The 15135-nt window shown below is 32.3% G+C and overlaps 1 protein-coding gene across 1 annotated transcript in view; it reads left to right on the forward strand.

Annotated features, from left to right (window-relative positions):
- The window catches only part of MMP16 (matrix metallopeptidase 16), a 285399-nt gene that overhangs the window by 196075 nt on the left and 74189 nt on the right, over nucleotides 1-15135 (forward strand). The window contains exons 5-6 of the mRNA XM_030794891.1: nucleotides 2301-2462; nucleotides 4434-4645. Of these exons, the coding sequence (XP_030650751.1) occupies nucleotides 2301-2462; nucleotides 4434-4645 (374 nt within the window). The remainder of the gene's footprint in view (nucleotides 1-2300; nucleotides 2463-4433; nucleotides 4646-15135) is intronic.

Raw genomic sequence — 15135 nt, forward strand, 5'->3', positions numbered from 1 at the left:
AATGGCTTTGGCTGTTATGATCTGTTTACTATTATATCTGTGTTGTTCTTGTCTTTTTGTATTCCTCTTTCTAGCCAAAAAAGGAAAGAAAAAAACAACTGAGACCAAGAGACTATTTTCTTGTGAGAGGTTTGAAGTACCTTTAATAATTCAGCTAGGCTTCTAGCCAAAATTTTAGTTTTGACTGAAAGCAATATTTATCTGCCTAAGAATAAGACTGACTTCCTATGTGTTTAGGAACAGAGCAGTGTCTGTTTTTTCTAGTGAAGGGGACCTGATATGCAAGGAGGAGGGGATGAAGTTTGGAATATTTTTTTTTTCCCTGTGAAGATTAAAACAAGATATAATCCCTCTAAGTCCACATCGGGACTTTCTGACCAAGAAGTTGCATCAGTTTTGCTAAAAGAAGGCCAGGAGTATCTGAAGCTATTTTCTGAGTCAGCACCCCTGAACTCTTCTGACTGAGTTCAGGGGTGACTAGCTGTTCATGGTGAATTTGAATACCAATTCCTGAGTTTTCTGCTGTTCATTAGACTGCCTGGGCTTCTTTTGCTCCTTTGTCTGCTTGATAAATCTTTGTTTTGCCATTCGGTCTGCTCTTGGTGAAAATATCCTTTCACTTAGCCCATTGATAGCATATTCCAGCCAAAATTGACCCATATTTTCCGGGTGTGGGCCTGCTCCGAAGCTATCCTTCTTCCACTTAACATGTTATTTAGGGTAGCAATAAGCCACATGGTTATCAGATTTGTATTTTAACTAAGGTGTCTCTGATTTGAAATTACAAAAATGTTCATTTTAGCATTGGGATTAGATGTTCCATATCTAAAAATGAATATAGCTTCTTTTCTTTCCAATCATCCTCTCACCTGTGAGTGCCCCCTAAGGCACAGTCCTTAGTAGTCTTCTCCCTAAATTACACACTTCCAAACACTGTCATAGTTATGTAACTCTTCGTGAATAACTTCCTCCTTCCTTCTGTTTTCTTTTTTTTTCTTCCTCCTATGACTATGATGTTCCCTAGACAACCCCCAGTAACCGTGCTCTGTTAGTATTTTTACTCAGGTAGACCACAGGAAGTACTGTCAATGGCTCATTTTTGGTATGCTAATGTCATATGAAGAGTCAGTCTCATGATCTCATCTATTCCTCTTTGACAGACTACTCCAGAGTGAAAAAAATGTTGGTTATTCGCCTGGCTTTTGGGTTCAAAAAATAGTCTTCTGAAGGCAATTATCATAGTACATTATAAAAGTGGTTGGAAAGGAGTTTTAATAGAAATGATGCTTGAAATTATTAAATATTTGCATTTGTGGCAAGTATTCATGTGAAATATTAGCCTTCATGTTCAATCACATTAAACTTTTCACTTAGAAACATAACCCTTAGAAATGTAACAGCCCCAACTATTTGATACACCACATTGTCCAACTAATTTTTAGCATTAAAAATATAGATGTAGGACCACCTTTTTCTCCCATAATGCATATGGTTATGATGATCCAGGAGTGAACAAAATGTAGAAGTCATCAGCAGGGGGTTGATTGCATAAAATCACACCAAATATCTCTGCAGAGTTTTTACTCAATAGATTTCACTGTACAAGTTTACCACAGGTGGAAATTTTCCGTGATAAACAGCAGCTCTTAAGATAAATGTATTTTGTTCAGATTATGTATGAAAAGATTAGAATTGGTATTTATAGAGCTAGGACTATAATTCTAGTTAGTCTGACTAATAGCCTATAGATTTTATTTTACATTATTGTGTTTCTATATTCTATGCTAGCAAAAAATTAAAGCTTTAGTCTAGGAGTCAGAATATCTTGAGTCCCAATCTCAGCTCTTTGCTGTTCCTGACAAGACTTGTCATCTTCATGCCTTAATTTACTCATCTGTGAAAAAGTAAGGACAGTATCTGCCCTATATTTTTTACTAAGTTGTTAGAATTATATTAAATGTGAGGCATATAAAAGGAAGATGTTTCACATTATGTGTTTCATAATTAGAAGAGTATTTTGACAGCAGTAGTATCAGTTTCCACTGCTGCTGCTCTTCAACTTTTATTCTTTGTTCTTCCCTTTTGGATTCTAAATCTCTCCGACTTTATCACCACCACCTCTTCCCTTGACCCTTTTTGAAAGGGTCAGTAGGAAAGCCAATGATGAAACCATACAAATAGTTGAAGGAAAGAGTTCCTCCTATTTTTCTTGGGTAAAATGTTGATAATACCAAATTGTCCTTTTCAATTCTATATTTGGGTATTAGTTACAATAACTTATTTTCTTCTTGTTCACACAGGAAATGACTTATTTCTTGTAGCAGTTCATGAACTGGGACATGCTCTGGGATTGGAGCATTCCAATGACCCCACTGCCATCATGGCTCCATTTTACCAGTACATGGAAACAGACAACTTCAAACTACCTAATGATGATTTACAGGGCATCCAGAAGATATATGGTAGGTTACTAATGTTTCAATTTGCTTAATCCTGTAGTGAAGTCCAGAATTTCTGCTATGTTTTCTTCTTTGAGGTAGATGCTCTAAGTATAAGACAGATAACTACAGAAAAAGTATGTAGCTGGCCTACTGGCAAAATTATTCTATCAACTGAATTCTGTTGGCAAAGGTCCCAGGTATCTTAATGTATAGATTATGGGAACATGTTAAGCACTGATGAAATTTTCTTACTGAGTTTGTTTGAAAAACCTGCAGTTATGGCAAAGTTCTAATAAACTTTAGTTTTTAAAATTCAGGTAAAAATGTGTAATAAATGAATGTAACAAAAACAAAACAGGGAAAAATATAAGACTTTCATATATAAAATGCTGAGACTTTTCTACAAACTGACAGATTGACTCATAGTTTGTGAGATTTGATGTTAGGTATTTCCTAGACAAAACACTTTTGAAGGTCCACAAAATACCCTTATGTGATAGATGCAAGAAATTGACCCCAAAGTCATGTAATGATTTATTGACCTAGAGTAAGAGTTAACAAACAAGGAAGTGAAATTAACAAGTGGTGAAGTTTATTAATACAGAGTACAAAACAAATTTTTAGTATAGTAATGTCATTTTTATTCACTCAATGAATGCAAATTAAGAGAAAAGAGGAAAGACTATTATGCATATTTGCTATAATCCTAACTTCCTCGTACAACCATTGACCTTTATAAAGACATGTATTTCAAACATAGTTGCAAAGAACTTGACATTTATAATTTACATATAGCAAATATGCTTTACTAAATTAATGAAGTGAAGCTTTTATTTTTACAATACAAAGACAAACGTGTGCTATCTATATGTTAATATCCAGTATCCAGAAGATGTCTTTTGCATTTTTAAGCAGTATAGTTTAAGTTCACTAATTCATTTTTGCATTCATTAGTTTTTTTTAATTTTAATAACTCAGTGGTAAGTATTCTCTCAGGGTTAAAATAGATTTGTAAAAAAAGGTCAATTTTTGTGCTGCTCTTTAGTTTGCTGGGATACCAAGAAGAGAGAAATGTCTGACTCAGTGCTAAATATCTCTTATGTTGAATTGAGCTATCCTGTGTCTAAGTGTGTGTCATCAGAAATTCTTCTTAAGTGGTTCACTGAAAGAAGTCTCTTTCTCATGACCTCATGAATTAGTAGTCTAGACTGAAGGTCTGCAAAAGAATATTCTTCCCATACCTAAATATTAAGTGCAAACAGCTTTACATTTCTTTTTAAAAACATGAATCTCTTGAGAATGATGCTTAACATCTGTACCAAATTACATGTGTAAACTTTGGCTTGATTTAGAAGCCTCTTTTGAGAAATACTTCTTCACATTAATATTTTACTGGTGGTATTTTAATCAATAGGTATTTTAGATTCACAACTTAAAGGAAACACTCTTCCAGCAATTTGTCAAAATATTTCATTAGAAGAAAACAGTGAAAATCAATAAAAGAGTATCAAATAGTTTTGACACATTGGATAGAATAAACTTTGCTTAGTTAACGTTTATCTTTTGGAAATATTTGCATAGAATCATTATCTATCGAAATCTAGGATTAACTTTGTTGGCGCTTACTTACATGGCTCCAGTATTCCTTTTCATTTATTTATTATTTATACACCACCTACTTCCAAAAAAGATCTGAAGGCAGCTTTCCCAAAAATAACTGTGGTGAAGCTATGAAACATATTATTAAAAATTAACAAAGAAAACCTAGCTACCTGGATCCAGAATCTAGCATGATAAGGACAGTTTCAGATAGACTTGGCAATGCTTTTTTGGGTAAGATATTTTGTTTTTTTCAGAAAATATACGATCTTAAAGACCTCTTAGTTCACTTAGTCTGTGCCCTCTGCTGATAAGTGATTGTTCTCTGTAGCATATTTTCCAGCTCTATTCCAGTTTTAAGTGAGCCAAGCACTGTCCTCATATTTTCAAAAGGTCCACCTGACAAGATTCCTCCACCTACAAGACCTCTACCGACAGTGCCCCCACACCGCTCTATTCCTCCGGCTGACCCAAGGAAAAATGACAGGCCAAAACCTCCTCGGCCTCCAACCGGCAGACCCTCTTATCCCGGAGCCAAACCCAACATCTGTGATGGGAACTTTAACACTCTAGCTATTCTTCGCCGTGAGATGTTTGTTTTCAAGGTAGGAGACTGTGATTTTTTTTTTTTTTTAACAGTAGATCAAGTGTCTAGTGTTGCTTTAGAAAACAAGTTCTTATTCATTCTAACACTACCTTCCCAGCCCTCTCACAGTTAGAAAGTTCAAAAAAAGCATTTTAAAAAATAAATGCACAAATGGGCTTAAATGTCTAGCAGAAGATTGCTGTAACGTTCTATTTTGGGAATGCATTCATGTCAGCAGAAGCTAAAATGCCTAAAATGTGAGGGTAAAAAAAAATGCTGCATGTTATGAGGAGATAAAATAGCATAATTTGAATCATGAATAGGAACTAATAGGGATGATTTGCTTGGAAGCTTAGCCACTTCCAGGCATACTGCAACTATTGTATCTTTGGTTTCCATATCTTTATGAGATCCCTGTAATTTCATTTGACCACTAAAGCATTGTTTTACAGGAAGAGCATTGATCATTTTGTTTGGAGTCCACGGGTAGCCATTTGAGTTAAATCTCCTCTATGAGGCTATCATTTTGACTTTACATATGAATGTTATTGTTTTGATGTTGTTAGTCAGGCAGTTATATCTAACTAATTTATATTATTTTTTTAAAAGGCTACAAGCTAAAACTAATTTTACATTTGCAAAAATACTTTTAATGTTGGGGTCTCAGAAAATAACACTAATAAACAGTATATCAGAAGTAAACTATGTAATATTGGAAGGTGAATATAATACTGAAAAATAGTTTTCCCCTCAGTATTTGTAAGCCAGTCTTAAAGATTAAGAAAGTAAGTTTGTATGTTGGCAGTAGAGTATTAAAAGAGCCACATTTTGCCAATATTATTTATTTTAAAATAAAACAATGTGCTCTCAGTTTTGGTGGACATAAATCAGTAAATAATCCAATGCTGTTCTGTTTACATACTGTCTATGTAATTTTCTGTCTACCAGAAGGTATCATTTAAAAATACAGATTTCATATAATTTTAACTAGATAAAATACTCTATTTTCTTTATTGAAAAATAAGATCTGGATTTGATATAATATGCATAAAAGAATCATGCTTTCCAGGAAAAAATCAATGTGTTTCTTCAAGCACATGAATAGATTTTTGAATTCTATAAATGCCCAGTAATACGTAATTTGATATCACCATTCTATTTCAAGTAGTTTAATAAACTTAGATTCAAAGAGTGAGGAAAATCTTCCTTTTGTTATTCATTGTGTTACTCTGTGTTACTCATATTGTTACTCATTGTGGCTAAGCCCACAGCAAGTAGTTGAAATGAACTCAAAGTGCAATCTTTTGTTTATTCTACAAGACACCTGATGAAAACTGAAGGGTTGGCAGAATTTCAACATTGCAGGCTTTATACCTTGATATCATAATAATAACACCAAAGCATCAACCTTTTCTGAGAATATGATGTGAAATTGACTCTGGGTACGTTATTTTTTCATTATTCCTGTCTATCTAAGTAGGTTGCTGATTTCAGAGGAGCCTGGTGTCTTCGTATCTAGTGATCACTTTGAACAGCCTCTTTGCTCTGCGCATTGTAAAAGTTTAGTAAGTGCTGTTGACTAACAAAATAAGGTCCTGTGATCACTGGTTCCTGAAATCAGGAAGTGATAAAAAGTGCATGGATCAGACTATCAAGTAGAATGCAATAGCTGCTATTTTCAATATCAAAACAGGTATATAAAAAATATAAGTAAGGCCTGCTTCCCCAAACTCTGAGGTTATCTTGAATTCCTTTATCAAAATCCCTGACAGGACAGTTTCTAAAATCTGCCCAATTTTCATTTTGTCAGTAATTCCAAGAATTATTGCTTTCTTTCTAAGAATAATTTCTCTGGAAGATAACATCTTCTAATAGGCATTTTGTTCTTTGTAATATCCATTTGCCTGGTGAACGTTTTGTCACATAATTTCATACTTTTTGTTTTTATCTCATCTTTGATAGAATGTGTCTGTGTGTCCAGTGTACTTTCCTAGGCATCAAGAATGTGTGAATAGAAACTAGCATCCCTGTCTGCAGAGCTCATATTTCAGGAATGAAGACAAACTTGAACATTAATACTTTTAATACATAAGAGTAAAAGTAATGACACTGAAACAAAGAGAAAGTACTGAAGTCTAATCAAACAAGAAATTTTACTGAGATTGGAGTTGTAATGAATTTTGAGACAAAATTTCTAGGCACGTTAAAGAAGTGGGTGGTACAGCAATAAGTTTGCATATGGAGGGAGAAAAAACAGACATGTTACTATCTAGTATAAAGTGATAAATCTTATAATTCAGACATATGCAACATTGGATAGATGTAAAGAAAGCATGATTGAATGGTATCTGGCTCTTAGTTAATAGTTGTCACAGATTGGATAACCATTATGTGTCTCTGACCTCATAGAAACACTGAAAGATGGATAACATTCTGTTTTACAAATTTAAAAAACTGAAAATCAGAGAAGTTTTTTTGAAACACTTCTAAGAGGTAGTCAGTAGCTGAACACAGGTCTACTTGATTCCAAAATCTATGTTTTCCCCACTAAACGTTTTGCGTTGTTACCTGAAATAATTGAGAAAAGTTTCAAAAGAAAAGTAGACTTTCAACTATATTTTGAAATGGTAAGTATTCAAGAAATATTTATTGCACTTATACTGTAGGCTAGATATTATTTTAGGTACTGGCTACGTAGCAGTGAACAAAATAGGCTACACTTGGGTTTCTTGCAAATTACATTCTAGTCTTCAAGGTGGACACGTGGGTGAAAGGCTTCACACAGATGTTCCACTTGTGAATGTCACAGAAGGATGTGAGAACGCTTACGTATGACAGAGCCTGGAATTCTGTTTTTCAGTGCCAATGACTGCTGATTGGTCTCCTAATTTCTCCTCTATACTTGCTTAGTCTAGGCTGCCTTTACTTCTAAATTAATGCCATTACCCCATATCTGATCTTTCTGTCATTTCAACATTTCTTCAATATACACATCATTATTTTTCATATTTTGCTCCTTATTGTCTCTTCAAATATTTTTAGTATTGCGTATTGTTTCATCTCACTCTTATTAATATAAGCTGATTTTCTACTTTTGTTTATTACAAACTCTACACAATTTAGAAGCATCTTCATCTCCTCAACCCTTGCCCATCAACACTTACTTTCTCCTAAATTTTAATGTCTGGGGGGTAGCTTCTTGAGTCCTGCCTATCCAAATGTTCCCTCCTCAGCATCTTCCTGATGTCCCATCTTCTCTGATTGACTCTCTCTAGTGATTTTTATATTTATTCTCTATATTCAATTAGCATGTTATTAATTTCTATCTTCTGTAATTATTTCTTATTAAAATGTGTTCCTCAACAAGATTTTTACTTCTCCAGAGCAGAAGTTGGTTCATGTGACCTTCATAGTGCTCAGTGCTAATGAATAGGGATGTCGTTGTAAGAATTGCATAATCAAACTGTGGCCAATATTATTTTTATACAATGATAGCCTAAATGAAATCCCTGAAGTATTTTATTCTGGTAAGTTGTTATTCCTTGCCCAAAGATTTCAATGAGTATTATTTACATAAATTCTATATGTGTGATTTTTAAGCCAAGAATAAAAAAATTCTAGATGTAAGCAAAAGGTAATATCATCAGGTAGTTTTGTTTTCTTGTAAGACGCCCTTCTTTATAATTGGACTTTCAGCATAATGCTTTTTGGTTGTGAGCTTCTTCTCAGAGGATTTGATTTACATTGTACTTTCCAGGCATCCATTTATTTAAAGTGAGTTCACCTAGATATGTGTTTCTGTAGGAGGTGGGATACATACACACACACAGACACACACACACACACACACACACACACACACACACACACACACACCCTTCTGTCCTTACTCATGAAAAATTTAAGCCATTCAGCTTTATAATCTTTAGAGAATGTAAACCACCTAATCCAAGGAAATGAGAATCAAAACAAAATGCCAAAGAAGAGAGAAACAAAATAACAATAACAAAAGAAGCTTTGTCCTTACCCTAGAAAAGGTGATTTTAATACTACTCCTTGAAGAGTGTAAGCTGTTGTAACTTAGCTGACAACAGCAAGATCTGATTGTTCAAATGAATACTCTCAAAGCACCTCTGGACTACAAGATAAGAACATTGAATATTTTAGTTATTTTGTTCTGTAAAAAAAAGCAGAAGGCAAGAATTAGCCAAAGTTGTACAGAAAATGTTTCAGTACACAATATTTCACTATGTATGAATGAATGCATATAGTGGTAACTATATTCTTTTGAAGCTGAAAATAGAAAAAATTGTATACAGCACCAGGAGTTCCTTTAGTGTCAAAAAAGAAAGGATAGTTGCCTTTCATTACTGACCAGTTCTTTAAGAGGAGTAAGCAAAGGCTAGTACTTTACACTAGAACTAGAAAGGTTAATTTGAAGAGGCAAAGCTATCGTGGAACAGTGTTCAAAGACGTATAGTAAATGTCTTTCCAGTTAATCTAGAAGAGCAAGTCTCATGGCTCTGAGTCAGGAATTTCATCATTTACCCAAAAAAAGTCAAGCCAAAGCAGATATCATTTGTTTTTTTCCTTTGTCTAATTCCTATCTGTTCATTTATCACACACTGTTTATTTTTAGATATGACCATCTTCATTTATGACCACCTTCTTAATTCTACTGAAGAATCATAGTTCAAGTAAATACAGACTATGGCTCAATTTCATTTGCCAAAGTGGTTTTGTTTCATAAACATCACATAACATCTTAATTATTGTAGTATCCCCCAAATTGGTTTTTTTGCTTCCTCCCTTGCCGCCTCCTGTCAATCTGTTGTCATACTGAATGACATTGTATGTACTGCATACTGAATGACATTGTAAAACACTGCATCAAATCATACCACTGCACTGCTAAAAACTCTTCAATACCTGACTTGAATAAAAGCCAAAGTTATTTCAATTGCTCACGAGGCTACATGGTCAGCCCATTTCCCCATACCTCTCTGATCTTACCTCCTCTATCTTATTTTGCTCATTTTTACTCACAGAACTCCAGCCACACTTCTCCTCCCAGGTGTTTCTGGAACATTTCAAACACTCGTGGCTCTACAGGCCTTTCCCTGTCAGTACCAAATATTCGCTTATTTTCCAGATTTTTACTGCAGTATGTAGAGCAGCAGAAGGCTTTCATCAGTCTCTATTTCTGTCCAGACTGTCATTTCACAGGTCTACATTGGTCTAGATATATGAAAACGAACTGCAATATGTGTAGAATTTCAAAAACGTTAACTATGGATTATATATATTTTGGCATCTTGTAACCCCATATAGTGGGATGGATTTTTCTCTTACCCTTAGAAAAATTATCTCCCAACTCTCAATGTAGTGGTACAACTTATTCCTGTTGCATAGTTGTATGTCTTTCTTTACATTTAGATAAGATCATCCTTAAACTCTTTGACATTAAAGATAGACTTCGAGTCAGATCCCATTTGCCGTATGCTCCACACAAAGACTGCAGCTATCTTATTCTATGCTGGATTGCACAGTGTCCTGAACATAGTAGGCAAATATTGGCTAAGTATATCTGATCTTACTTTCCTCATTTGCATAATGGCTAATAAACTCCATCACAGATGTATTGTAAGCTCAGGAAATGGTAGCTTTTATGTAGCAAAGACGACTTAGCATTTTTAACTTTTCATCATATTAATTAACTCAAATTCTGATACTATTTGAAATTATTTTTAAAATAACATTGAGCTGAATAAAAATTATAGTATATGGCCATAATTCTCATGATATAAAGGAGGTGAATGAAACAGTTTGTTGTTATTATTCATATCATATCACTTTACTCAATGGAATGATTAAAAACTATTTTGTTGGCAGAGAGTCCGAAAAGTGTTTTACAAATGAAACAATACTTACAGAAATCACACAGCACAGGGTAATTGAAAATTACTTTCAGTCACAGCTTAATTCCATACTGCCAGGAAGTGTCCTGATAATATTAATAGCATGTTGTAATTGGGTCTAGATTCACATAAGACCAAAGGAAGCAATCGCCAAGACACTGAAAGCAGAGAATTAAATAAAGTTTTCCTGTAGTACAAAATCATAGCCTTTTAAATATTTTAGTACACATTTTAGGAAGCAACTGGAATTATATGTAATACTGCATTTTAATGTCAATATTAATTTATTTTTAAAATATTCGTATTTACAATTACACTTTAAAATTTCTCCTTGAAATCTTTAAATGTTTTAATTGACATTTCCTGGCTTCTTAGCTATTAAAGGCAAGTATTAGTCAGTAAGAATGGACTCAGTCACCTGAGTTTCCAATTTTCTTCTCAAGTCACTTTATTTTTGGGTGAGTAAATATTTTGAGCATATCTTTGGATACTTGTTTTGGATTCAATAAAATTATTTTCAATGGTATAATGTTTAATATATGCTTTATTTGGAATTTTGGATATATTTTATTATGTACATTTTATTTTGGTAAAATTCCAAATAAGGCATATACAAAATATACATATTTTAGAATTTAGGATATATTTTATTATGTACATTTTATTTTGGTATAAATTTAGAATATAGGCAAGACAATTCCCTATAATCATGCAAAAATGTTTTCTGAAATTATGTTAATTGTGGTTCAATTTAAAAACCCTTTTACTCCATAGTAATATTATCCAAGTCTTTTCCATGTTAAAAATGTCTGTTTTTCTGTCTGTGTTTTATATGTTATAATTTGTCTTTTTTATATTGACATTTTTGCATAGAAGGTGCTTATATTCACAATTCATGCTTCAAAATGCTTTTACATTAATTCAAGATAAATAAGCAAAGCTTCATTTCAAGATTTATAGTGCACATGGAAAGTATTTTATTTTAGGAACTTTGAAAAAATAACACTTTTCTGATTTTTTCTTTCAAATTTGGCATTTGTGAATGTGCCACTGTTGACCTCTTATATTTCTCTAAAGCAAAAATTAGATTTTATTCTTGGTATTCCCTTTTTAAACTTTTAGTTAACTATGTTGAAATTATCATTGTGCTTTGTGGATTATGTGAAGTTATTTAAACATTCACCCAGGTCTTCACAATCTCTTAAAAGCATTTATTTATTTTATCTTTCACAAGACGGTCTTACAAGTATAAATCTTTAAAATAAAACAGGTGTGAAAGCTGTAATTATTTGCAAATTATGTGATAGTCTACCTGAAAAAGTCCATGAAAATCAACAGAAAAAATTAAAACTATTAACACTGTTAAGAAAGACTCCCTAAACCATAGAAAAAAATAAAACTTATCTAATAACTATATGGACTACGTAAATGAAAATATTTTTGACACAAATGAATAACTCATTGGATTACACTTAACTAGAAGAACCTGGCACATTCATAACATTCAATAAATATATATTTAATAAACAATCTTTTTACTTCTAACTCTGTCTTCTCTGCATTTAACCGTCATGAGAGAAGTTGTTGATTGTCTTGTTCATCTATTCCCAATGCTTAGAAGAGTATTTACAATTAGCACTTCATAATCATTTCTCGATTAAGTGGATCTAATATACAGTATCTATAAACAAAAGCAACAACAGACTTTACAACACACAACTTTACAATACACAGCTTTAATGATGGAAATCTAAAAGAATTGAATAAATGGAGAGATTTACCAAGTGCTTGAATGGAAAAAACTTAATATTGGAAAAGCATTACTCTCCCACATTATTCTACAAAGCAAAAATTATTCCAATCATAACTTCAATGGAATCAGGGAATGGAAACCTTACACTTTAAGATTCTAACTTAGATGTAAAAGGACAGTAATTGACAGTTTTATGAATAGTGTTATGGACAGAATAGTAATTGTAAGTCTTATGCCAAACTTTCAATCCCAGCTCTATCAATCACCACTCCCTGCATACCGCAATTGATTTTTCAGTCCTCAGTTTTTCAGGATGGATGCTGTACCTCCAGGTATTCCATATTATATAAAGAAGAAAAAAGGTTAAAATTGAAACATATAGTAACTATGTCATGGAAAATAGACAAATGCTTAGTGTCCTTACTATGGCTGGGCTATGTTACCCTCCTAGATAAAAAGATGCCTGGGTGAGCAGGAATGTTAAATTGTGCAAATTGCTCTCTCAGACAACATCAAGAATTTATTAGCAGGAAAAAAAAGAGGGAGTAGATATTGGTTAGATAGCTAGCCATTTCTCCAACACTTTCTAAAGCTTATTTCTTTATGAAGAGAGTTGCTGATTTTTATGTGTTAATTGTGTGACCAGTGAACTTACAGAATTCTTCATTATTTTTAATATTTTTTCACCTGGCATTCAGGAATGTTTTTCAGTTTAAATCTTTATACTTCATCTAGAATTTACTTTGGTATAAGGTACAAACAGGGATTTTAATTTTTGTCCAAATTATTAACCTAGCTTTATCCTATATTTTATTATTGATAAAAGTTTCATATTCCACCCACATATGTTGGAATAATAATATAGATAACACCTATTAAGCACCTAAGATGATTTTTCCATATGCTTTACATGGATTATCATATTTATATTTGACATCATATGAGAAAGAGAGACATTAAAGTTAATTAGTTTCCATATATCAAGCTATGGACAGCTTACCTCTGCATTTCTTGTTTTTATTCTTAATAGTTTTTAGTTTTACTTAACAAGTGTATTCATATTTTTTGTCAAATGCAGATGAATTTCTCCTAATTAACACCAAAATATATAAAAAGAAACAATCTCAACACAATAGCAGTATAAAATAAAACACCTAGGGCTACACTTATAAAGACATGTGCAGAACTTCCATGAATAAAAGTTAGAACTTTATTGCAGCACCAAAATACGATTTTGATAAATAGAAAGATGTATCCTATTCTTGATTAAAAGATTCACTCTAATAAAAATTTTTATTCTTTGTATCCATCCTTAAATTCAGTCTGATTCCAATATGCAGGAGAAAATATAACATGAAATATTCAAAATCTTAAAGAATAACAAAATATATAATTTTAAAGATAAAAATAGAGAAGTAATGAAAAGAATTTCCATGTATTTGAATGAAATATACAGTATTGTAAAAAATTACTTTTCCCTGATTATTCTAAAAATTAAAAGTAAGTCCACTGAAAGTCCCCAGACTTGAGTAAATGAAAATTATGATATTCATATAAGAAGACTTGATAAAATGGCTAATAAAAATAGCACCTTAGTTTTTAACCAGGTAACATAAAAGATTATATAGAAAAATGTAAATGTATAAAAATACAAAAGACTGTACTACTGGATTTTAAAACTTACTGTTATGCAAATTTATTTAAAATTGGATGACATTTAGAGATTACTAGATAGGACAAATGAACAGAATAGAGTCAGGGAAAAAAAATCTAAGTAAATTCCAAGGTGGATCAACTATTTGAAATGGAAATACTAAACCATAAAAGTACTAGAAGAAAACTTGCAAAATCTTTTGTATTTTGATTATGTGTGTATATACTTTGAAATTGAGTTGTTTCTAAATAAGGTACAGGATTTAAAAGCTATTCGTAATACCTTGATAGATTTAATAACATTTAATATAGACATTTCTACATGGCCGAAAATATTTATAAATCAACTTGAAAAGCAATACACATAGAGGAAGTGTTACTTTTAAAAATTATAATGGTCTTATAAATGAAAAAAAGGAAATACACCCAGTTAAAAAATTACATGAAGATAAAGAAATGCATATACATTTTAAGGAATAACAAGTAACACATACTTATAGAAGTATATGCAAATTAAAAACACAATAAGGTTTTTTTAATTCATTATTCTGACAAAGGTCAAAGGTTAATAGTATCTTACATTTGTGAGTATGTGGGGAACTAGCACTGTCATTCTGTTAATGTGAGTATACATTTTTACTACCTTTCAGAAAAATGTTTGATCACCAGGAATCTTTGCCTGGGAAAGGTTTTTTTTGAAGATTTACTCTCAAAAGCACTCAAAGGCTGTGTACATAAACAGTCATTTCAGCATTTTTGACAGAAAACTGTAAACAAGGTAAATGTCAAGCAAGAGGAACTTAGTGTTAGACATATCCTAGCCAATGTAATACAATGTTGCTATTTTTAAAGAATGAGGTTGAATCTCCAAGATATATATTTTTAAAGCGAGGTACAGAGCAATTTTTAAACCATGCCATTTAAGAGGGAGAAGTTGGGAAACACATACTTATACCCAGATTCCTATGTATACCCAGATACACACTCATACCCAGATACAAATTGTCCCTAAAACAGATACAAGAAACTGAAAACACTGAGTGTCTCTGGGATGATGATGTATGTAGCCAGAGGTAGGAGAGAAAGTGAAATCTACAATTTAGGTGATTTTAATCTGTAACCATAAATACATATATATACATAACATGTAAATATATATACACATGTATATATATGCATGTGTGT

The sequence above is a fragment of the Nomascus leucogenys genome, chromosome 16 (genome assembly GCF_006542625.1).
Source record: "Nomascus leucogenys isolate Asia chromosome 16, Asia_NLE_v1, whole genome shotgun sequence".
Taxonomy (NCBI): Eukaryota; Metazoa; Chordata; class Mammalia; order Primates; family Hylobatidae; genus Nomascus; species Nomascus leucogenys.